The following is a 26,536-nucleotide window of genomic DNA, read 5'->3' as shown; positions in this document are numbered from 1 at the left end:
CAAAATGTTGTTCAACACAAATTTTGTTTCATAGCATTCCAGTTTAAAGTTCTTCTAAAAATGTGCAAAGGGCCAAAGAATGTCCCTTTTGACTGAACAAAACGTTTATCCTCCAGACCCTGTTGTCATGGTGAACAGTGCTTCACATAAGCTGCTTGGAAGCACAAAGCTGCAAAGACCTGTTTCACAAGTTTGCAATCTTCCACCAGCATGTATGTTCAGAGGTCAACTGCAGGTTAAGCAGACAGCCAGACCAATGCACCAGTTAATTACGTATCACCAGCCCATTTATGATCAGAAAAGTAGATTTAGTAAGGAATTTATCACATTTACTTTAAACATAGGGGTCTACTCTGCAGTTTTGGTTGAGTCTTTATCAAAATGTAAGAAACCTTAAAACTCAAATTCAGCAGCAGGAATAAATGAATCATTATGAGTTAAAGTCTGAAAACAATAAGGATGTCTTCTGTATACTTCTGCACCTTCTTTTAAGAAATATCAACTTTTAAATGCAAATATTTATTGTACAAGTCTAACAAAAACACCAATAGGAAAATTTTGAAAATGTTTACAACTCAACACCTTAATCTTGTTAGCATGACCGGGACTGGAGATATTTTACATAAAAGTATGGTAAAAACGTTTAAAAAAATAAAAAATAAATAAAACACAGACACAAAGAAACTTTTTTTTTCCATTTTTATTACAATTATCTGTACATCTTGGATTTACTTCAGCTCCTTGACAGCCAGACCTGTAAAAGAAAAAAAGGTTAGAAGATAATTAGATCATGTCAAGAGGGCAGCTAATTTCTGCAGCAGAAAATGAGATTTTGCTTGTCCAAATACAATAAGGTTCAGGGATTTCAAATAAGCATTAAAAAATGTAATCCTTTTAAAACCTGATTAAGCCAACATATTGGTTTACACATGTTAGGGAGAAATCTTTCATGTACTTTCTATCTTCACACAAAACCTTGTGTATAATTTGAATTGAATTTTAGACATCAAATCTCTTCAAGATAATGATTGGAAAACATTTTTTTTATGAAAATAAACATTAAATAGTTTAATTTTTATCTGTTGTAAGCACATTATGAAACTGCAAGAAACTTGCATTTTCATAGATTTATTTTTAATCCACATATTTTGCACTCTTAAACCCATTATTTAGTAGTTTGGTTAAAGTAAAGACTTTCAAATTTAAAACCTCAGTCTTACATAAATCATGTTTTTATACCAGTGGATGACAAAAACATTACAGCTCACAAAATACTTAATCCAGGCATTCCTTTGTAATTGAAAACATTGCATGCATAGCTACCGCAGAAATGACTGATTCTTGATGTATGGCTCTGTTTAAAATCCAATACTAAAATCAATGTCAAAGTTTTGTCATTTTTGGAACGTAAATGTCAGCCATAAATAATTAAAAAGAAAAACAATTTTTACAACAAAAATAGTGTTCCTTAAAATAATTAATGATGTTAGTCCCAGAGATTATTCAGATTTCCTTTTATTCATGACTAAAAGTCATTTGGTTTGACCTTTAGCTGACTCAAATGACAGGGTTCCACAAGATTATATTGTAACATGTCAACTGCACCAGTTACCCCAATTGAATTTGTCACTAGTTTTACGACGCAGACCCACTAACACAAGATAAAGCATTTTTAGTGGAAAAAATCTGTCCACAACACATTAACGTGATTTAATCAGGTACAAATTGAGCTACATTTATTTTCCTGCCCAGTGAACATAATGAGTTTTTCCATTATACCACCTACATTGAATTTTTGTTTGTGTTCTAAAACTCATTACTTAGTTGGGTATTAAGAGAATTTGTAAGAAAGCAGATATGTTTATTTCTAGAATTGTTTCTCAACAAGCTGGTGGGAAAAAAAATATTTGACTGAACACATTCTCTTTAAAGAAGTCAGTTATGTATTCCAGAGCTCTCCACATATCTCTGACAAATAAATGCACAACACTTTCAAAGTTCATTTTTTTATTCTAAATGGGATTTCTCTGTGAAAAGATGAAGACTGGCTGCAAAATACGTTCATTATTACTGACCTGGGGGCAGGGACTGTTTGAGCTTCTCTGCCTTTTCCTTATCTGTGATGACCAGTGTGTACAGGTATCTGCTGCAGCGCACCTTGAACTTCACGTTGTCCTTGTTCTTCTTGATCTTTACGGCTGAGCGGCACAAATGGGAATATTTTTCAATTAATCTTACAGTTAAAGTTGCAAAAAGGTTTTGTGACTTTGATATTCAAGGTTTCCATCCTTAATCCTTTACCAGTTTCATGACATACTACTGGCACAAAAGGCGATACACTTGCAATGTTTTATAAATAAATATCTGGAAATTGTTATTTGATAAACTATAAAATGGAAAAACCACAGATCCAAATATCAGTTTTGGCCCAAAACCTTCATGAGTCAGTTATATAAAGCTGAAATAAATTTCATTTTTCAGCATCACAGCAATAACAGCATTATATGCAAATGAGCAAGAGAATGCAAACTTGTGCAGCCAAGTTGCTGATCACAACTTTCACTCAGCACTTTTACATTTGAGCCATATTCAAACATTCATATACTGACAACCAGATCAAAAGGCAACATGAAGCTTCTACAGAATTATCAAAAACCCTGGTTTCAAGTGAAAGCTCTTTAAATGCACACTACTGATGAACAAACTGGTAATGAATTGTGTGAAGAAAAAAAGCCCTTCCTTCAATAAGACAAAAGCTGATTTGGCGATGCTGCAGAAACCCACTTTCGAAAAAGAGGAATCTTTAGTGACAGAAAAATGTCAAGGCAGCTGACCTGATCAAAAATAATCAATTTCATTCACTTGCTACGTTTTTTGGGTTGGAGTAAATGTCTGTGTAGCCAGTCTCTTGATTCAATGAAGAGGCTACATTACTGATGAATTATATTTTCACAAATAAAAGCAGCAACAATAGGGAACATCTTGGCTTGAAATAACGATACATTTAGCTTGGAGTCTTGCAATCCTAAAATCAGGACATAGAACTATTGCAAAGTTTTGCTATACAAAAACATGATAATAAGCTCGATATACTACATCCTGCTAGCAGTGTCAACTTACACTTGGCATCCTTCCTCCTGGCTGTCAGCAGGAAATCTTTGATTTCTTCGATCTTGCGAGGCTACAAACAAATTGTACAAATAAATTAGCAACAACAAAACTACTGGAAGCACAGACGAGAACTGTTTGAGTTAATTTGTAAGTGGACCGGTGGAACTGAAGTTTCTGTTTAAATCCAAAACCCAGCACTTGGTCCATCCTTTATTCTTGCAAGTTTGTGAAATGCATCACTGACACTTCAGCCTGTGATGTTTGGACTTCTTGCTGTGTTCAAATAGCACCTTTAACTGATGTTTCAAGCTTTGGCCAGACCTCTAGGTTTAGCTACTAAATAAATATTATAATTAACATTAAAACGAGGCGCTTAAATGGGCTAAAACGTCACTAAAATGCTGCACGGCCCATTGGTGGATCCAAAAGCTACGTCTTGCTAATGCTAACTTCCAATGCTAATGACATATACGCTCAGGTAATTTTCTCACCAAACCAAAACCTAAGCACTGAAAGAACCCACAGGCAGTAAAAATATAGCTAGTAACCTTATAAGCAATGCTATTTATGTGTTTAAATAGGATAAACGTCCTCACCATGTTGCCGTGTGAGCGGACTGAAGGCTGTGGAAGGAAAGAAAAATCCAACAATCAGATTAAAGAGAAAAATAGCCTTAAAAATAAAATGTGTACACCACGATTACAATAAAAGGCTATATAATTCAATTCCGTAAGTTAGAAATTGGAGGATATGTTTGAAAAAGAGGATGGATGACGATTTAATCGGTAAATTTGTCTGTGTGTGAACGTAAAACTCACTCAATCAGCCAGTGAGGGGACGAAAAGGGGCGGGACTTCCGGTTCAACAACATTTTATATCTCCGTACGGCAAGCTCCAGACACCAAAATTGTTGAATAGCGAACTAACAATTACGATGTATCCTTTATGTTAAAAAAATAAAACGCACAGTATTTTATTTTTACCCACACTTACTACCATGGCACAACAAACTACAACTAAAAAATTATTTTACTCCAGAAGCCTGAAAAAGACCAACAAAGCAACCTTTCAACCAATAAGCTTAAAACTGAAATTAGAGATCAATTAACATAAATTTCCCTTTTGTGACAGATTGTTACTATACAAGAACTAAAACACTTTATCTGGCTACACTGATAACTAAAATTGGGTAAGATAGTTTTAAAATAGAACCCTGAAGATTTGATATATTCAGTTAGTAAACTACTGTAATTTCATGTATTGATTTTTTAGCAAGGCACTCTTCATACAGCAATCATCTGGAAATTTATGCAGATTCCTGTATGTGCAAAGAATGTGTTTCATAACACAAAAGGTTGTGTTTCTTTATTCTTCATTTCATCCATTGCTTTTCAATTCTCTGAACAGAAATATAAGACAAAGCCAAGCAAAAGTTTTTTGGTTACATTAAAATTGAAATATGCTTTATTAGTCTCAAAGATAAATTAAATAATTGATGCTTTCATTGCCATTTTTTGTGATAGATAAACATAAACTACTGCAGACTTGTGAGGTGTAACGAATGTGGTTCTTCTTTTCAAATATATATATAACATCTGAAAAATAAGACATCCATTTGATTTAACTTGCCATACTGTGAAAAAATCCAGCACACCAGAGTCTTTAGAAGTAAGTAATGCTGTAAATAGAGTCCATCTATGCACTTATGTGTAATTTTCTCTCAACAAAAAAACTGCTTCAGAAGTTCACTAAAGAACAAACAGCATCATAAAGCCGAAAAACAGTGGGCAAGTCAGGGATAAAGCAGTGGGAAAAAATTACAGCAGAGTTCAGGGCTTAAATTTAACATCAAGAACAAATTTAAAGAACACATTCCATGCTGTCAATATTTAACAAGTAAAAAAAAGCCACTTGTTAAACCTTAAGTGTCTCTTATGATTCAACTCTTTGTTTTATCAAAACATTAGGAGCAGTTTCTCATTTAGAAGACGTTGGTGATGAGGCAGTCTGGGCCAACATGCAGTTGACAAACATATAGTCTCACCTTTCACAGGAACACAGAAACATTTTGTTAAAATTGCCAATGCATTGGTAGATTTTTTCGCTTTTAGTTTCTATAGAAGCAGCAAGGATGTACATAGTTTTGTCGCCACACAGCGTTTCCTCTCTCTTTAATAAAAATGGAAGTTGCTGTAGTTCAATTTGAAATAGTGTGGAACTTGATACATATCCAATTATTTATTATATATTTTGCATACGTAAAATAATAAAATAAAACTTACATAGGATGCATTTTCTTTTAATGGGTGATAAAATAGTCTTTCCAGACTAATCTTGCAGTAGCAAGACAACCACAACAGCACTAAAGTTTGCAGTGAAGTCATCGTCAAGATTAAAAAATGACTGAATATGTACATGAAAGTGTTTTCTGTGATTTATAATCTGAGTTGTATTTTTTAAGATAAATATAAACAGCAAATCTGTTTTTGGAAAGAGAGAAAGACAAAAATCCAACATGTACCACCTACACTGAGCACATTATCACGGTCTTGTTGACTTATGAGTTCAATTACACCTTCCGGTCCAAACAGATAAATCTAAATGCTGCTCCAGTAAAAAGCCTTTGGGTATATATATTTTCACTCTAAGGGTACTCTCATTTATTATCTCCAAAAACTGAAAGGAAAAAGTACACTTCTCTAGCAGTATAGTGTAGTTAATGAGCCAGTTCTGCAATATTGTCTGGTAAGCTCAATGGAGCTAAATTTATTATATTGTGTCGTGTTTAGGGGGATGTTTGGCTTTGTATTTTTGTGCACATAGATTTTATTTTAGAGGATTTTTGTGGCTCAGAAAATATCAATATAATAAAGAGACCCATTGCTGTTTTTTTTTCAGTTAGTTTTTTATAATGTTTAATAGTCAAAGTACATGGAATTTAATAAACATGCCTGTTATCATTTAGGCCCAGTTAGACTCATCCCTGGTGTTCTAATTAACAGATACTTAGTGCCTGTCTGTCAATGCTCACAGACCAAACCTCTCTGTGCTTGTCCTCCTGGACATGTTTTGCTCAAGATTTGAAAATTTCACAAGTTTCATGTCAATCAAGGCTGAAGATGAGGAAGTCTTTCACATTCACTTTGTGCAGTGAATCTCAACTACCTTACAACATATTAGTATACAGAGCTTTTTTCATTTCAGTCTCATAACTTGTCAGTTAAATGAATCTGGAGAATGAATTAGATGGACAGACGGATCAAAATTTTAGGATTTATATTAACTGAGAGGATTAACAGAAAAAGGTTTGAGAACTGTAAAGGGAAGGAATGCCTCTGATGTGGGTCAATGCTACATCATAAGCTCTTTTCTGTAAGAATTAAAGGCAGATAGCGGCGCTGCTTGGTGTAGAGGTAGAGCAAGTGCCCCATGTACACAGGCTTGTCCTCAATGCAGCTGTCCTGCATTCCCAACTATTCCAACTATGAATACATACATTTCACATTGTTGATAGTTTTAATTGTATAAATAGTGCTAAATATCTGTGACGGTCCTGGGTGTATCCCACCTCTAGTACGTTGACTGCTGGAGTTTGGCTCCAGCTGGATAGATGAATGATATTGAGTGTACAATACATTTTCAATCATAAAGTATCTATTGTGATCAGATCAATTTTTACAGAATATGATTAAAAGCAGCACTTATACTATTTATTTATGAACACCTTTATGTTTCCTTTATTTCCTTCTATTGGGACTTGCATTATGCACCTTTGTTGAAGCCCAGCCTGAACTGAAAGGTTCGTTTGGTTGCTATTCTTATTTTCCTACAGTAGAGGGCAGCAAAATGCTGCCAATTTGGCGACTCATTCTCCCTTGTCACGTTGGGAGACGCTGTGTGCAAAGAAATCAGATCTGTCGGTATCCATTATCCGTTGTGAAAGCAGGATGTTCGCAGAGCTGATCTCTTTTTTTGGGTGCTCACAGGAATGCCTTGGATTTTGAATTTTGTCCTAAATATCAATAACCATAATAAAATTTAGCACCAGACTCTGTCAAAGTCACTCAGACAACTAAAGATTCACATAGGAATGTACATTTATTCTATTTCAGTTTAAATTCCCTACTAAAGTAAACTTTCTGTTGCCTGCTAACATGTGTAATTTCACATTACACTCACCTCTGAAGAGAGCTGGATTCAATGAGCGCTGCCCCAGGCAGCGTTGATTCATTTATGCAGCTTCAGAGTGTTGGTAAATTCATACAGCACCAAAATCTCATTTTTTGGGAACACACCTGGTGTTAAAATAGTTCCCCAAAACCATGATTCCCTTTTTCGTGTGAAAGAAGTAATTGGAATAAAAATGCATTGCCTCAGGCTGAAGGATGATCGTACTCTGTAGCTGTGCTCGGGCTTATTAAAAAGGCATACAGGGAACAAAACTCATGTTAACTTGGTGATCCTTTTTGAGTTTTAGTGGACGCATGAAGTGAAGTTGATGGAATTTCAGTAGCCTCCCCACAGAAGTTGTAGGTAATGATACACATCATTTCTGCCTTTAGGCCTGCAAAAGTGATAACAGCCACAGCCCTATCGGAGATCTAGTGATTAATTCAGGAGGTGGCCTAATTATTAATCGTTGTTTTATTCATTATATGGTTGAGAAATGATCAATGATCACTTAAAATGTTTTACCTTTCCATCTTTATTAAATGTGCTTTCACCATCAAGAGGTTTTTTTTAAAATCCACAATTAACATGAATTAATGGAAATAGAGATTTTGAGGTTTTTTTTTTCATTTAAGGCATATAGAAAAGTTGTTACTCACTGCAGAAAACCTCTTACTGTGATAATAAGCAATAAAATTAATGTGAGATTTATGTAATTGAAGCTATGTCTAAGTTTCATTAAAAAGGCAGTAGGAGGGTACTTCAAAATCCTCTCCGCTGCGTTGCTTACCCTTATCTCTCCCTAGTTATTGAACAGCTTGATCAGTCAAATATTGATTCCTTTTTCAGCTGCCTTATCAGAGGAAAACCTCAAGTACATGTGTGGATGAGAGGAGATTATTAGAAAGACTGCAAGTTTACACTGACTGAATGTCAATTGCAAATGTACTTGGATTTGTCAGTGTGGCCAAGTAAACTGCTGAGGAAATTTACTGTGAGGTTCTCATTTATCACATTCAAAGACTTGTGCAGAGCTGCAAACAGCTTGTCTGAGAAATCAGAGGTGTTTTTTGTCACAACTCCCCCACTAGTCAGACCTGCTCAATCAGAAAACAAGGACACTGAAGGGAGAAACATTGACGAGAAAGAAGAGCTTTCTACACATGCAAATGTTGCCTTTAAAACATTCTACCTCTGTGGCAAAGATTTGTGGTGTAACTGTGAATAGTAATTGTTATACTTTGAGCAATTTTGCATTGTGCTTTTGACATGCTACTGCCAACAAAAACTCATTGTATTTCCTTGGCATACAATGACAATAAATGCCTATGTTTCTATTTATCTAGTTGGTTGTAATGGACCTCATTAGGAGGATTTCAGTTTGGAAAGATGAAGAGAAACTATTACGGGTGAGTCAAGCTAACTTATTCTGAGCAGAGCTTATGTTTGTTCTCTTTAACACTTCACTTTTGTTTTTACTTCACAAAGCACTTTCAAGCTGCTTCTACTTGAGAAAGGGATATGTTCAGCAGCCACCATGCATATACATTTAGTGCAGCAACACACATAAATATGTCTCATGCAAAATGAAGACAATTTTGTATTAAAATAATGAAAAGTGAAAATGAAAATAATGGAACATAATTGAATTTAACCTGCTTGAATCAGTCTCTGCTCTAAATAGTCTCCTCCCAAATAAAGATGTCTAGCTGATTCCCCAAACCAAGATTGTTCTGAATGCTATTTACTGCAGAGTGGATACTCAGTACTCATTAAAGCTCCAGACACTATGACACCTGTTCTATTCTGACCATGCTGTCATTTGTTCTACTTGTTGTCCCCAGGTGTTTCTTTCACCTTTCCCACCAATCTCAGCCTAAAGGTTTTTGGACAGGACCATCCATCCCGTATTCTGACGGTGTGACAGTTAATCTCTGTGCCGTAGAATGAAGATCTACTGAAGGCTTCAGAGCAGCAACAAAAGATTTCATAAGAGACAAAAAGTTAAGGAAGAAAATACTTTTTGGAGTACAGGAAAGATAATTTCATGGCTAAATTTTTTAGTGTTTCTTAATAATGTGATTAATGAAATACCATCATTTTGAGATGCTGCTACAAAATGAGACAGCAAGTGAATACAAAAATTTAGAATTTAATTTAGTGTTTCTTAAACCAAATTACCCTATCACTACAGAAGTAATATTTTCTAAATCTATTATTTAAAATGATGTAAAATGAGAAGAAAACAGAAAGAAGTAATAAAGTACCCCCAAAAAGAAAGCTGACTTTTATACCCCTATATTCTTTTGCTTTTAAGTTCTTAAAGTTTTTTCTTTTGTAAAAAAGTTTAGTTTTTGTTAATAAAATGTAACAAAAATAAAGAAAAACCAAGTTAAAAAAATATACCATGCTAAATTAGTTAAATTTATTTAAACATTGCCTTTCAAAATAAGAAGTTGAATTGGTTAACAAATAGCATATGATATTATCCAACTATATTTATAAAAAGGCAGCATTTATTCAGTAGAAAAAAATGGTACTAATTTTGCAGTTTATTTTGGTGCATTAATAACAATCTGGCCCATCTCTTACTTAGAGTAACTCTTCCATGAGGGAGTTCAGTTCTTATTCAAGTCTGTCTCTCTACAGTTAATCATTCTAGTTTATCTTGTCCTCTGGATAGCTATAATGAAGACATTGTGTTGACTTCTATTCATTTTAGAAACTTCATTTATGTCTAAGCCTGGAGTTTGGGCCCCATACAGAGCAGTGTGTCGTCACAAAGTAGTGTTTGTTAGAAAAAGGGGCCTTACAAGGTGAGAAATGTTAACACACACACATACACACGGCAGCAAGCAGTGGCAATGCCAGCATGTCTGCTGTCTCTCATACCCTCGACCTGGTTGCTCTTGCCTGAACTACTCGGCACCCACAGTGTAAGTCTTGGCGAGCTGCAGGTCCTGATAAGCCAGTTATTATTTCCTGGCCTCTGTTTGACAGCGTGGGCCATGTGCATGTACTCATCTCTTCATACAAATTCAACCCACAGGTAGAGTCATTAAGACTATAATTGCACCTAATTGGAGACTGGTCTTATATTTGCACCCTAAAACAATTGTTCAGCTTTTCTTTGGATGTGTGGTTGTTCAAAGTGCTAATTAGTAGTCAGTGTTTCATCTGCCTTCGAGAGAAATTAAGTAACGTATTAGCTTGGACAAACTATTTTTTTCTTTTGGAGAAAAAAACACCCAAGTAAATAATGAGAAAAAAATAATACAAGATAAGAAAAAAGTAGTCACTATGCAAAAAAGCAGTCACCAATTTTGTGTTGGTCATCTATGCTCTTCAATTTTAGCTTTAGATGTTTAGGGCACAGTAATGGCACACAGAGAGAGGGTGCTCAGTGTTTCGCCAACTGCCATAAATATGGAAGCTAATGGTGGAACATATCTTATGATTTTGAAGTTGCTGGCAGACTGCAGTCAGCAGATCATCAGCTTGATTCTCATTATAGTCCGCCATGGTTGTTGTTTTTCTTCCCGCTTGCTCATATAAGAATGCACTGATACCTGAATGTATCAATGACATTCAGGTCAGATAAAGGCGACAGAGTCGATCAAATTCAGGTCACATTTGAAAAGATCTGATATCGGATATACAAGTGACCTGTGTCGCATAAAAAGGAAATCTGACCTGTGTTGTTCAGACTGTCATAAAAAGATCAGGTAAAGGTAGTATTAAGGCAAAAAACAGAATTGAATCACTTCTGGTTGCAGTGTGAACAAAGCCTAAACAATTGTTTGATAAGCTGGAGAATGCTGTCCCTGCCAGACTGACCAACACAACCACACTGGCAGATGTGTGGCAAATGCTTGTTGAAGAGGCGCCTGTTCGTTGCATTAATGCAAATTTAATTCACCAGTACATTTTGGGCACTAGTCCAATAACAAACTCCAAATAAATGTGAGTAGCAAATAAAATGTTTGGCGTTGGTAGAAAGTATTTGGCAAGTTTTTCATGGGTGTAGCCCATATACTCAACTGTGCTTCTCAACCTAGAAATACATTATTTTTAATATTTATTGTGGTTTAGGTTCTGTCTGTAGGGAGAGATGAAAAATGCTTAGTTAAAATAACTAGATAAAATAGATAAAAAACAACATAAAATAAAATGTTTTATGTTGGTTTCTGTCTGATTCTTCAGTCAAGCACTGCTTTGTTACATATTTATTTATCACTAGCTACTCTTAAATCAAAACTGCAGTCTAAAAGAGAAAAACAAGACAAAATTTATCATTTATCTCTCAGATATTTCAGATGAACTAATTGGACACCAAAGATATCAATAGCCAAAAAAGTAAATTTTTAAAAATAAAATTGTTCTTTAACTCATCCATTTTAAGTACATTTACTGTAAACCTTCCATTCTGAACAGAAGTTCATAATCAGGAGCTATTCAAGATCAAAAGTTTATTTGATGTAATAACTGTGAAATGTCAAATAAGCTTCGAGTAAGCCTGAAAAATTAAATGGATGAGGGGATTATAGATGGTATATCTAATTTTAGTACATGACATTATTCTAAACGTAAATGTTACCACTTTGAAACTATTGTTAACCCATAACTTTAATGTTATTGTGGGGATTCAGAAGCATTTGGATCATTTCCACAAAGCTAGAACAGTTGAATTAATTTCCATAAGACCCGTTTGGTGGATTAGTGTCATCATTGCAAGTGTTTACACAGGTTTAACGCTGCATTTTAATACCTTTGTTATAGATTCAGTCAAATAGTTAAAAGAAAACATTTTAATTGTGTGATAAAGGGCTTTTCTTCCCATGTTTTTCAGTTTCAAAGGGATAAGAAAAAAAGGTTTGTACTTAAAAGGAACAGGTCTTTATGAATCAGTGACTTAACCCACACTTCTTTACCTGTTATTGGCTAGCATGTTGCCATCACTCAGTGACAGGATGAATTGTATGACTGAAAAATGGAGATAGAAAAAACAAAAGGTGGCCACTCTGAGGTTAAAAAAAACCTCCCCCAAAACAATAACTTCCTGTCCAGGGCAGGCGCATTTGACTGCAATGCCCCCCAATGCCGCTGGGCCTGGTCTGCAGCAGTAAAAATCAAAGCTGATCAAAAGCTACTCCACCCAATACATCTCAAGTAGTTATATTTAGGAAAATGTGCTGATTCTTTCCTGTAGGAGTTTAATGAAGATGAATATCCAACTAAAACATCCTTGGCAACCTTTAAATGAAAAAACAAAATATTCTATTGTCATGAGCTGTGACAATAGAATTGTGATTATGTTGTCATAATAAGAAAAACCACTCAGGACTAAGAAGAAGGTTTTAAGGAGTTCATTTATTCACAAGATGTTCAGACAGTAGATGGCTGGAATGTGTATGGTTTCTCTGCAACTTGCTAAGTCAATAAGTAATATTAGGCTTTTGTTTTAAATGTACATATACATTTAAAACAATACACTGTAGAATTGTTACATTTTTTTAAATTGTTCAGTGTTTTTCTTTCTTTTTTCAGGGGATAGAGAGTTGAGGGGACAGACAGTCAAACAGGACTGATTATATTATGCTAATAAGGAATATCCCATGTCTGCATGATTTCTATATCTTACTCACTGCTTTTATTACCATTGGGTCATTAGCTCTTCTAATGGATGTACCTTCCAGCTGTTCTTTGCTACTGGTAATTAGATGATGATCTCTACCCAAAAAAATATTAATATGAATTCTAAGGGCAATGGGAGTTATTACAGAATGAGATAAGGCCATCTTCAAACACCCCGATTAAACTATAAAATAGCCAGAGGGCACTTTGGGAAGATGAGGCTCAAAATCTATGTTGAAATGCCAAAATCACTTCAGCAGCATGATACTTTTTGTGCCTCTATAACTGTTGTATTTCTAGTGCTATAAGATGGTATTTTGAAATCTCTCACTTTCCACCTACTCCTGTTGCATCTCTGAATATTCAATGAATCTCTATGCCGTCATATTGATATAGGGAGCTGAGATATTTATAATCTGAAAATGGGTCTATTTATCCTTTCTGCAACTGTGCTGCACTGACTGTGGGCATGTAAACACATTTCGTTTTTGGTGAAACATCTGAAAAAGGGAGTCTAAATATATACCACTACAGTAATTTCTGACACTCTCACATGTGCATATTTCTTGCATTTATAACCAGCCTTATTATAAAGTACAAAGAAATCACCATTTCTTTTTTCTTGTATTAAACGGTAAATACATAACACCTGTAAGAAATTGCATAATTTTCTCCACCAATCCAGATGAGGTGGAAACACCATGTGTTAATACTGTCTCCTGCACCAGAAATAATTTATTAGAAAAAATCTTCAGAAATATTTACATCTTATAATATTTTGATGTGCTCTCCCTGCATATAATGAAGAGGTCTTCATTACTGAGACTATTTTTACTTAAATCACTGTATAGCACTTGTAAAAACACTTTTTGCACTTTATCAACAAGCACTTTAGTTAGCGCTGCATTTTAAGCATAGATTTGCACATAAATAACAATTTGCACCCAAGAAGTTTTAATTGTATGTATTGAGTATTTTAGTGATTAGCATGTAGCCTTTTGTTCTGGGCTCTGCACAGCTGCTCCTCATTGAGAAGTGAGGTGATTGCCTGTGAAGGGAGGATAATTGGTACTCAGAGCAATGAGCTACTGGTGGGTAAAACTGAGCAAATGTGTGCATAATCTGTTAAGTGTGGAGTGCTAATATGAAGTGACTCACCTGTCTTTTCTGTGTCCTCTCCAAGGTGTTTGGACAAATGCTGCCCTGGGGTCCAGACACCATTTATAATTTCCGGCAGAGGCCATTGGAAAGTGTGAGGGGGGGGGAACTGTTTATGGGTTTTGTGGTGTTTCATTATAGTGTAATGATAAAACATAAAATATTTATAAAAAGTAGATGGGAATGTTTGTATTTAGTAAAAGGTATTTTATTTAAATAGGTGGAGGTTGGTGAATTGAGGTGGTTTGGTCTTTCATAGCGGGGACTATTTAAAGGCTGCAGTTTCACCTTTGAAATGATTATTGATGCTGTGAGAAGAATAAACTGCTGTTCCACCCGATTCTGCCTCAACTTTTCATCCTCACTGTAAAACCCAGCTGCAAAAGGCCACATTGTTACAGTGCATGATACAGTTACCGTGTTGATTTAATTAATCTCTCCAACTAAGCACTTCAGTAAGAAATATTTCTCATCCATAGTTATTAAGCTCTAACTGAAATTCCCCTATTGAAAATTTTTGCATTTCATCAGATTACAATGTTCAAATTTTGTGCAATAAATATTTCACTCACTCCAGTAGAATTTAACTGTGGGGCAATGGCTTACTTTGAGGGTTGGGGAGGGAGTAGATGGGATTTTAATTTAATAAAAATACATAAGCAAGTATTTAGCTTTCAAATAAAATACCCACGTTATGTGTCAATACAAAAAATAAACAAACTTGAATAAAATGTTTGTGAAAAGTAAAACAAAACAGTTGCAAAAAACTAAATCCAATGTTTCTAGTCTCTGAAGTCTATTTCTTTAAATGCTAAAGCAAGCTACTCAAGTAACCGTAGCAATAGTTCCTATATTACTAAAATAACAGTGAACTGTATAGTGCAGATAAAAGTATTCCTACAAAATTTTTTCCGCCAAAACGTTATTCAACTAAAACTAACCAGTACCACCCATTTCCAAACATAGATAACAACAAAATGAGGAACCTAATTAGAGCATATGTTTCCTCTGCTGTCTATGGCTTGTGGTAAAGTGCAATACTTTTACATGGCTTTCAATCTTCTTTTATCCACTCTTTCAAAGTCCCAGATTGGAAAAGTGAATGGCAAATAATTGTTCTGTGAAGAATTTTGCCCATCTGATCTGTGATTCCCTGTAACTCTTCCAGAGTTACCACCTGGCACTCTTCTTCTTGCTCTCCTTGTCTGACCTGCTAATGTAGATGACACTGATTTCTTGATAGCTTTGAAAATGGAAACAATACTCTTTCCATTTCCTTATGATGCATTGAATGGTGATCTGTGAGATCCTATGTTTGGGATAATGTTTATAATATCATATCATGCTGAGACATGCACATAGGAAAAAAAAAATTGAACTTCTTTTCATCTAACTGAGTTACCATCTCTGTTTTTCATTTACTTCTGAGTTTTGGAAACTGGGAGGGATGAGAACATAAAGTAAAATTGTTATGTGAGATGCTTTGCCGAGGAATTTTGTGAGGTAAAATAGAGCAATGGTTAAAAGTGTGTTGCCTATTTCTTCAAATTCTGGTAAATTACCGTTTACTTAGAAGTCATTGAATGAAAGTGCTGGACCAAAAACTGAAGGCAGGATCTGTCTACACCAAAGCATTCTACAGTCAAATATTAGGCCATCTTTCCAACAACAAGCTAAGTCCAAACAATGATGTCAAACACAACAGGTAATCTACAGCACAATAGCCAAAAAAGAAACTAATCAAGCTGTTTTAACTGGCCATTCAAAATCCAAACATGATGGAAATATTGTGGGGGGGCATTGATTGAGCTCTACAAAAGCAGATTACTGCAACAGTCAATGAACAATAATATCAGAGGACAAAAATTCAATGATTCAATTCATCCCTCTATTGTCCACAAACAAGTCAATCCCGACATACAAATAATTAAGTTAGCTGAATAAATCACCTCAGTGAGCAAACTGAAGATTTTAGTATAGCATTTTCTTTAAACAAATTCTCATCATTTCAGCTGACCACCACAGAAAAAAATAATTTTTATTTAGTTCCTTCAAAACTGTGCTCTGAAATCCAGTTTTGTGCACCTGGAGATCACAAATTTATTTTAGTCAGTGAATTCCCCGAAGGTCATGGACACATTAAAACCTTTTGCAGGACCTTCTTTAAAGTGCAAAACAGTGATAACAATAATTTTGTCCCAGGGAGGAGTGGAGCTGTGTAAAAATAGCTGCTTTGGTAGAGATCAAAAAGAATATTAATGAAAAGAAATATTAAAGGTCTCTGAGGGAAAATTAGGTCATTTCAAACCAACATGTTCCATGGAATCTGATAGGAAAAAGCAGCCCCAAATTTTGCTTTTAATTTTAAGTGCTTTAGTTCCAAAGAGAAAAAAAATTACCAATGTCTTCTTGATGTTTAAGTTAACAGAAAATCTCATTTATTATGACAGTGACGCTGAGAAATTGTTTTATCCATCAAAGGAAGACATTTCTTTTTCAGCAAGAACTTAAATATTCTAACAAGATTTTTTCTTAAACATGAACATGAGCATTACATTCTGCCACTCTAGCTCATATGGATAAATCTGAATTGATGGTTGGAGCTGCAGCCTGTGCCTGTGATCCAGGCCCTGATTGGACATAATTTGCCAGTCGGTGGCAAAGAAGCCAGTTAATGATTCGCTGATACCCATTCAGTGCTACACAGTGGTTATGAATTCGTTCTCTCACATGTTAATCATACTTATTTATACAGTATATTCCACCAAGACCCTTCTTTTTTTGTGCAACACTTTTTAAAATTTTTTATTTGATTTTATATACATATACATAGACTTTAAGTTGGGGTAGACAGTGGCACATTTAGTAGCCTGGAAGTCCTGGGTTTGAATCCTGGCCCAGAGTCTTTTTGCGTGGAGTTTGGATGTTCTCCCCGTGCGTATGTGGGTTCTTTCCAGGCAGCACAATTTCAGACATTTGGGTCTTAATGTTGTTATGTTATCCAGTTTTATAGGGAAAAAAAAGCTTCCATGAATGCTGTAAGTCATTTTGAAAACTAAACATTGTAATAGCAATAAGTTGAAGAAGTTCTTTGTACCAGTGGCCCCTGAAGTTAAGAACCCCACTGGGTATCTTGAAATAGTTTAAGATCAATGTCAATATATTTGGAAAACATACATATTTATGCTTTACCACCATAAAGATACAAGATAAAATCAATACATTGATGAATAATGTTTTTTTTTTCTTCTTCGTTTCTACACTTTAATTTGATTGATTTAGTGGCCATGCTTTTGCACTCAGACTGCAGTCAGGATCACAAGTCACTTCCACTGTTAAGATGTGTATTGGGAATATGTTTTATTTTTCTTTATCGTGTGCATGGGCTAATCTCAGCTAAGCTTATATTTGACTCAAGAATATATTATTATAGAGTTTAAGGTAAACTAAATATCTATAAGATACCCAGATCTTGCAAACTTTAGTAAATTTATAATATAGCCCATTTTACAGATAACAACCACAAAGTTCTTAACAAAGTAAGGCTTAATGGCATAACAAGAAAACTTTAGAACATGGTATAGTAAAAAAAGACAAAAAGATACTTTTACATTAATTTATACAGATAATTAAAATCAAATACACAATATTATTTCAAAAGATCTTAACAAAAAACATTTATTTGGGATTCTCCTGCACAAAAATCCCAAACCATCACCCATCTGCCCCTGTTGTTGATGTTTGGTGTGAGAGGTTGTTTCCACTGGAGAATATTCTTTCTCACTGCTAAATGATGGACGTAATTTTTGGGTTGAACTGGCCGTAAAATCCTAGTAATAATTACTTCATGAAAGTAATTGCTTTTCTCTTTCTAAATTTCCTTTGTGATAGCACACAGAACACAATTTAGATCAGGAAACTGTAAGCAGCTGATTATCAATTAATTATTTGCATTAATTTAGCAGTAATTGGCAGCTGTTGTCCTTCTTATGGAAGCAGCAAGGTTGTAAATGGCTTGTCCACTGACTCCAGTGTGATGCCTGGAAGCCTCTTTCCCCAGAGTAGTTGTGTAGCACAAATAGAACAACAACTTTTCATAGTGCAAAAGTAACCAAAAACGGTTGGACAAATGCTGTAAAACTATTTATGCCGTTCATCCACCCTTTGAGCCGAACTCACTCTTTAAAGTTACTGGGGCAAGTGCAAGCCTGCTGGATGAATTATGGATGATCTTACAGGGCAAACACTAGGCCATAAAGCTGGTAGACCTGTGTAGCATTGATTACTCCATAAAAATTCATTTTCTGAGCTAATTCCAGATTGTCCTTCATAAGCCAAACTTAAGGCCACAGTCTTCATAGTGTGTTGAAGTCGAGTTTAAAAAGTCTTCTTGCTATGCTTACTTGTATCCTCATTCCCAGGGTATTTAGCAAAGGTTCTCTGTAAAAGTCAACAGAATTAAAAAATGTGCTAGGTCCTCCAACATTTTGTATTTTATGCCAATGTCATTTTGTTGCTGTGTCATAAACTGTGACATAAGTATGATGTAAACTTTTAAGTGGTGAAAACAATGAATTTCCTCAATCTGTTGACAAAGAAACAATAACATAGTGCATTACAAGTGAAAGGAGAATGGGCGCTATGGTGAATCTAGTGATTTTCAGGGTGATTAAAAAGCCATTAGTGGAACGACTCTCTCAGGAAATTCACAAGATTCTCATTCAACACCCAGTTTGGAACCAGGAGAGACTGAAGGGGAAAAAAGATTAAAAAATGACAGTCATCAGATGAAGATATTGTAACACATTGCCCAAGTGGGAATGTTCTCCCACAATCTCCTGACTATGAACTCAATCACTATCATTTGGAAAGATAGGCTTTCATTTCTCCTGGCATTTTCTCATCAAATCCAGGATCCTTACAAATGCTTCATTTTTTTGACAGGGAATTTAAAGGATTAAAAATCACTAATTAAGTCATATGTCATCTGTCAGCGTCCACGACTGTGGCGTTAAACAAATATGATGGAGAAAACCAGCTGGTGGAGAATTTCCAAGAGGGCAAATGACCACTCTTTTATAAGCATATTTTTGAAGAAGAAGAAAACAAAAGAATTCTCACTGTGCAGAAACTATTACCAAACTCTGGGATCCCATTATTTTGTTGATATTGAGGAGTGCTCGCTGAGCTGCACACAGAGTCTGATTTTCTAATGTATATTTGTACTCTACATTGACCACAAACTCAGCTTCCATTTTAAATTATAATCATGATGTAAATCTATTTCCTTTCATGGCTTATTTGCTCCCATCCTTCATTCCATACTCCATTGTTTTAAAGAAGATTGCGTCTTTGTATTTGATGATAGGACCTCACCAGCCGATTTGTCCACCAGATTCAACAAAGGAATGTGAAGTCAGCCTGCAAAGATCAAGTGATTTTAGCAGTTTCTTTCTTTAACTAAAAACACTGCTGGTTGAACAACTGACAAAGTATTTTCTTTAATTTGTTTCTCTGTTTTGAGTTACTTTTCCAATGGTGTTAAAATTGCCCATGGACTTTGAACATTGCATGGCAATGCTTTGCCTCATGGATTCAAACTTCGCATTACAGTAATAATAATGTTCTGTTTATAACTAAATGGCTGGTGCTAAGACAAACTTTTATTGACAAATTTATGAGAAACATCTATGTGAGAACTTTTAGCTTTGTCTTATCTAACCAGACAACCATCTCCCACTTGATAAGTCCTTCATTTCATTTGTTTTATCAGCTGTTGAGGTTACCTTAAGGAGAAAAGTTCCACATCTAATTTTCAGACAACAATCTTGATATATTACCCAGGATTTGATTTTGCTTAAATGTTTTTAAATAAAATAAAATAAAAGGACTTGGTCACCTACTGTAACCTTAGATTCTGTTTCTATGATGTGCATACACCACTTCCATGATAATTTATGTTGTGATCATTTATTCTTATTCATGTCATCAAGAAAAGCAAACAAAACATCTACAAGAATGTACAATGCACAACAGAGATAAACACAGCAATGTGCTTCAGCTGAAAAAGGAAAAAGTCTTCCTCTGCTCTTGTGCTGTATGGCCATACATTTGTCACTGTCAAAATATATTTCCAAAATTGAACTTTTTTTCTCCTACAAATACCTCTTTTTCTCAAACAGTGAGTGTCTTTTGTGAGCTGTCAGAGCTTTTTAGCCGGAGAAACTATGACAAATGAAGTTCCTTAATGATTTCGATAATGTATTTTGCCACGCTTATGTCACCGAACTGCTCTGAACATAAATTACTTGATAGTCAGATCAGCTGTGAGGATCTCACAGTATAACATGCAACTGTTGCCTCTTATCTTGTTGGACCGTGTCGAATATGATGCAGGGAAAGTTAGAACACTTATGTTCTACTGCAACATATTATGAAAATTTCAATGAACGTCTTATGACTTTTACTGTATATAACTAAAACTGATACTTCAACCAGTGTTTCACAAGCCAGGTCTGGAGGGCTCAATGTCCTGCTGTCCTGACATTTGACTGCATTAGCTAAGCCATAGTTTTAATTCAGTTCAATTTAATTCAATTCAATTCAGTTCATTTCAATTGAATTCAAATCAATAACTTCACTTGAATGGCAATTTAGGTACATTAATGTAGCACAAAAATAAACACAAACACTGAAAACATAGTAATTAATATGCATAAAAACATAAAAGCAAAGAACAAACACACAATTGCCATGTATTGAATCAGTAATTTCATTAAGGAAACTCACATATATGCACATATGTACATTGTATCTGTGCATATAAGTAATACAAGTAAAAATGTAATCAGACATAAATTGTGCTTGCCAGTTCTTCCACATCTCATGAAAGAGGAAAATAAAATTTTCTGTTTAACTTTAATTCCTTGGTTTCTCTGGAGAAAGTTGAAGATGAAACATAGACATTCAACACAGCATTACCACCCCACCATCAAAGTGAGATTTCATATAAGGGTCACATTTTGGCTGTGGTGCAATTAGTTGTCTTAATGTTGCTGAAAGTTATGTCAAATCTGAGGCTGATTTAAAAGAGAAAGCATCACCCAGCAACTGGTTGATGTGAAGACCTCTATGAAAAAAAAAGACCTTTGGTCGTTTGCTGATGTAAATCATAAAATGCTAAAAAGGAAAGGCACCCTCAGTGGCTTTAGAGAAGCAACTTTTGCTTCTCATGAGTGGGAAGGATAATAGGGCAATTGTCCAACAATTTGAAGGCCATCACTATGTAAAGAGAAAGAAATATTAAAAATGTAGGAAAACATTTAATACAGTTGCCTTGCATGGATGCTCTGGGAAATTCACCCTAAGGTCAGAGCATGAAGCTTTCAGAGAAACTACAAATAATTCATCCATGGCCTGGTCAAAGGTTAAAGTTCATGTCAGGGCAATAAGCAATTTAATAAACATGACTTGTGTGAAAATGTTGAAGAACAACGTTATTTCTCTCCAAAAACAATATGTCAGTATAACTCAGGTTTCATCTGAATGAACTGCAACAATGCAATTTTATTTAATTACACAGCACCAATTCACAACAACTGTCATGTAAACACATTTTACAGGACAAACAAATCCAATTTATGTGCCAAACATATAGCTAGATCAATCCAACAAAAGAGATTCAATTTGAATACATTTTAATTTGAACTTAATGCATTTAATAGATGAAACCAAAGTAAAAATATTGGCCATATTATGTCCACCATCATGGTCTGGTAAAAAAAATAAATAAATAAAAAACAACCTGTCAGCACAAATACTGGTTATCAAAAGCATGGTTGCGGAAGGATGACGATTTGGACTTGTATTGGATCCACAGCACCTGAACTTTAGTAACTGAGTCGAGTACAGACTCCTCTGCATAGTAATCTATTCTAGAGTCAATTGTAAAGCCACTGATAGGAGGGCAGAGCTGCAGAGCAAGTTAAATTATGAAAGAAATAAAGTAGAAGAGAAAAGTGGGCTACAGTTGTCATATTGTTGAGGAGGAGAGAGATGAAGTCATAATGGTTAGTGAGGATTATTGATCTTAAAGGTGATCTTATTAGATACTGAAAATGGTGTGCACTTAATTTCTCCTATGAACATAGTGAGACACATTAAGTTAGCAAATAATTTTGAAAGACCAGCTCACAAATACTGTGAAAATGTGCTTTTATCAAAACCTAAACATTTTAAGCCAAAATAACTTTCTAAAAGAAATTATTTTTATGCATCTGATCACTCTAAAAAACACAATTGATTGTCAAAATGAAATTCTGGAAGACATTTGGTCCCTGCTTAAAGTTTTGTGAACTATTGGGGATTATGTGTAGCAAAAATAATAAAAAAAAATAGCAGAGAAATCAACAAAACTCATAAGAAGGGGACTGTATTAATGTAATAAACTAAATGAAAACTTTTGGATTTCAGAAAATCCTTTAATCTTTCTATTTGACTAACTCAACATGATCAGATTTGAAACCCTATTTCTTCACTGCTGGTATTTTTCAGTCCGTCATTCTGACACACGTATGCAGCGACTCACCTTGGCTGTTAACAAGAGTGAATTCAGGTGTTTACGCCAGCATGCAATCAGCTGTCTGATTTGACGGTGAGTCTCCATAATCTTGTCAACAGCCACACGTATGACAAGTCGCATCAAATGCACACGGATGCACCGACTCATTCACATGCGCACACACGTGTCACACAGAGAAGGATCCCGGTTGTAAAGCTGGTGGGTGTCATCGATGGGATAGATTGGTTCACCATCAAACCTTGTCACTGCTGTCATCTTAATTTTGGGCTTCGGAAAAATCCACAAATTAAACTCGCATAGCCATACACCAACACGGGTACCCTTTTCTGTTCCACGCTCGTCAGAATGGAAAATGAAACAAATCTCAAACGTGTTTTTTTACAGTTTCTCCATTCCTGCTCATGGTTCTTTAGGGAAAATGATCTACAAGACAAAAAAAACGTAGTCATTATCTCACTTTCACAAATGCTTCCCACTTATTTAATCAAGCATTCTGCTGTGAGATGCATCCCTTGCTTCCTACTCGTTCTAAAGCCCACGAGGGGCCATAGGCCTGGTAAGCCTCTTATTTAAATTGCCATCTTATCAGACAAAATATCGCCCAGACATGATTTAAAAAGAAGAGCAAGTGGTAATGAGTCTGGGTCAAGTGAAGTGTCTTTAAATTAGGCCCACCAGCAAACAGCAACGTCTTTTTTCTGTTTCACCAATGTTTTCAGGATTCCCTAATGTAGGCAGCAGCTGTCAGAAACACTCCTCTGTAACACGCTAAGAGCACAGGTGCCACTGTGGAATATTTGAAATGAATTAATGTAATTTAAACAAACGTTTAATTTCATTTTACTTGGGGCAGATTGGGTGGAGGAATGACTGCTCAAAGTTGGTAAAAAAATTTAATATCTGTCACAAATTTAAATCTAATTTAATTTCACAGTAAACACAAGGATCACCTTTATCAAACTCCTCTAATACATCTGTGCTTCATGCCCCCAATGATGCTGAAGATTCCTATCTTATCACATCTATTCACCTTTATTCTGTTTACTTTGAAACTGCTGCATGAGGATTTGTGCATTTCTGCTATCTGTCAGTCTGTCCCATACCAACACATTCACAGTTCAACCCCCTCTCAATGCCTTCTGATTTGGGATATGCTCTAATCTCAAATCACTATCTTCAAAAGGCCATATGCCATGCTTCTCTTTTGGGCCTGCCTACGATTGCCTCCCGGTAAGCATTTTCCAGGGAACTCAGTGGGGATTGCTCTGTTTGATCTGCCTTACCTGAACGACAATGGAGATGCAGGGAACGATCCCCCTTGCTCTCTGATCTCTTCCACATGCCGGCAGCACTCTCTGTCTCCAGTGGGCCTGGATGATGCCTTCCGAGAAATACAACCCTTTATATTGCTGCTCAATTCCGGCCTTTTCAATTCCAATAGTTCAGTGAACCTAATCCAATTGGAACTTTGAGATGTCTGTGGGTACAGCAAAACACATCGAGGGATTCAAACAGGGTCGGCACTGTGGTCTTAAGACAGCCTACATCATGATGAAATACTGGAGTCATGACTAGTTTTCTTCAGCAGCTCTAGAAGTTTGCTCTGCTTTTAATTACCTGTTCAAAACCTTTACTGCTTTGCCCACTTTTATATTACATACACTCGTGCACAAAACTTCTAAGAGCTTTTAGATTTTTATTGAATCATTTGAACCAGGGGTCTCAAACTCCAGTCCTCGAGGGCTGCAGTCCTGCAACTTTTAGATGTGCCTCTGCTGCACCACACCTGAATAGAATAATTAAGGCTCTGGAGAACTAGTCTACACAAGGTGGAGGTAATTAAGCCATTTCATTCCAGCGTTTTTGTACCTGTGGCACATCTAAAAACTGCAGGACTGCGGCCCTCGAGGACTGGAGTTTGAGACCCCTGATTTGAACACTTAATTTAAGTTGGACAAATATTGATATATTGAGATAAATTCAGTAATTATTAAAATAATAGTGCACAACACTGACTATATTATGGCTTTTCTTCGAGTGATATGTAGCTTTAAATGATCTCTTTCTGACAGTTTTTCACACAGTTTTTTTCTTCACCATTTCTTCATCACCATTTCTGTTATGGCTGTGATTGCATTCTGTTGGAAAGTCCACTGATGACCATTGGCTTTAGACTTTTCTTACAGTCCTGTTATCAGAAGATTAATTCATAAAGCAAGAATCACAACAACTCTATATGCACATCCCAGCAATGTACAAGATCTGTTGATTGTAGACCACACACTCCTCTTTCTAAGACAGGTGTCCGAAAGGTCTAAATATTTAAAAATGACCACCCAAATTATGAAACACTTTCTTCTACTTTGGAGTGAGTAGGAATGGGTGAAATGGATTAAAAAAATAAAAATATTTGCTTTTGCTATGTGTTATATTATTCTGTAATAATTAATGCAAACTCAAAACTTGTTTTAGCATTAGTTTGCATGGAACTGCATGTTACTGCAATTAAAGAACAGCTTAACAATTATTTAATGGGCCATGTCAGGACCAATGGGTACTACATTAAGTTGTGTACCTTTATCATAATGTAGCACGCAAAAACAACGTTTAATCATATATTTTTTAAAATATTGTTTGAAAATAGCCTTATAGAAACAGCAATGACAATCCCAGCTATACTTTTAGTTTTTGGGCTTTGTAAATTTATAAAGCTAATTGTTGTTATGATAAATAAACTGCAGAATAGAGGTCCATTCATATTATTAAGAGGTAAAATGTTTATTTTCAATTTGATTCTATAGTTACAGACTAGTGTGTAATACCGTGAGTGATTCTGCACTGTTCGAAGCTGGATGTGAGCGTTTCCCAAAACAATCCAGATTAGATTAAAAGGAAATCAGTGTTAATGCATTTTTGATACACTGATAAAAGAGGCTTATTGAGTTTTAAAAAGAAACTCAATGGAGACAGCTGAGCCTCTTATCAACCTGCAGTTTATTTATCTCTTTAAGTCGGACGATGGAGTGCAGTTATTCTTGATGAAGGTGTTAGGATCAGTTATTGACTAACAAAGCTTCTTAACACTATTATTAATCTAATCTTTATACATTGGTTTTTTGTGTGAATGTAAAACAAGCCAGAGGGTAAAATCCAAAGGTATTGAATGTAATTGGAATTGATTTAGCAGGCCTAATATAATAAAGATGTAAAACAGTAAGTGTACTCCGAACAAACGTTGCTGTACAAAACTATAATTTGTATAGTATAAAGTTATTATATACCCTTACTGGGTATGTTTTATTTCAAAATAATAATAATAATAATAATAATAATAATAATAATAATAATAATAATAATAATAATAATAATAATAATAATAATAATAATACAAGATTCAAATTGGTGTAACGGTGTAAAGCAATTTTCTCAATTGTGACAATTTGGAAAAATTGTCACAATTGTTTTCCGCATAATGACGCTAAGGTTTCTTGTAAAATCATTTCCAGTTACAGCTTTGGTTGATTGATTGCAGACAAGAGAGATGCTTAATGAGGCCAGGGATGAGTTCAAGTTCTTCATGTAACAATCAGCATTGTTGAACACAAAATCTCCACAAAAGTTAACACCACCACTTCAGTAAGAATAAACTCATCTGAGGTTGTTTGTGCAGAAAATGCTCCTTACATTACTCTTTTCACCACTTAGCACAGCTTTAAAATCTTGTAAAACTCGTCCACCATCCTTCTGCATTGAAAGAGGTTATTTCCTACAATTAACCTGTCTCCTTTAGCAGCAGCACTTCAAACAGACTACGATGAAACACAGCTCAGAGGATGAAGTTCACAATCCTCCTTCAAACGTTATGTCCTCTGACACAAAATT

The 26,536-nt window shown here is 35.2% G+C and overlaps 1 protein-coding gene across 1 annotated transcript; it reads right to left on the bottom strand.

Annotated features, from left to right (window-relative positions):
• Positions 1 to 659: 659 nt before the first annotated feature.
• On the bottom strand, positions 660 to 4,018 carry rpl38 (ribosomal protein L38). Its single transcript, XM_044101794.1, has 5 exons — positions 3,930 to 4,018; positions 3,708 to 3,734; positions 3,121 to 3,181; positions 2,076 to 2,198; positions 660 to 754 (listed from the first exon to the last, which is right to left on the bottom strand). Exons 2-5 carry the CDS (start codon positions 3,708 to 3,710, stop codon positions 729 to 731), a joined length of 213 nt encoding a protein of 70 aa, XP_043957729.1. The 5' UTR covers positions 3,711 to 3,734; positions 3,930 to 4,018; the 3' UTR covers positions 660 to 728.
• Positions 4,019 to 26,536: the final 22,518 nt, after the last annotated feature.

This window comes from Gambusia affinis, linkage group LG20, assembly GCF_019740435.1.
Source record: "Gambusia affinis linkage group LG20, SWU_Gaff_1.0, whole genome shotgun sequence".
Classification (NCBI taxonomy): Eukaryota; Metazoa; Chordata; class Actinopteri; order Cyprinodontiformes; family Poeciliidae; genus Gambusia; species Gambusia affinis.
Note: the sequence above shows the minus strand (reverse complement) of the source record. Positions and strands in the feature narration are given on the sequence as shown.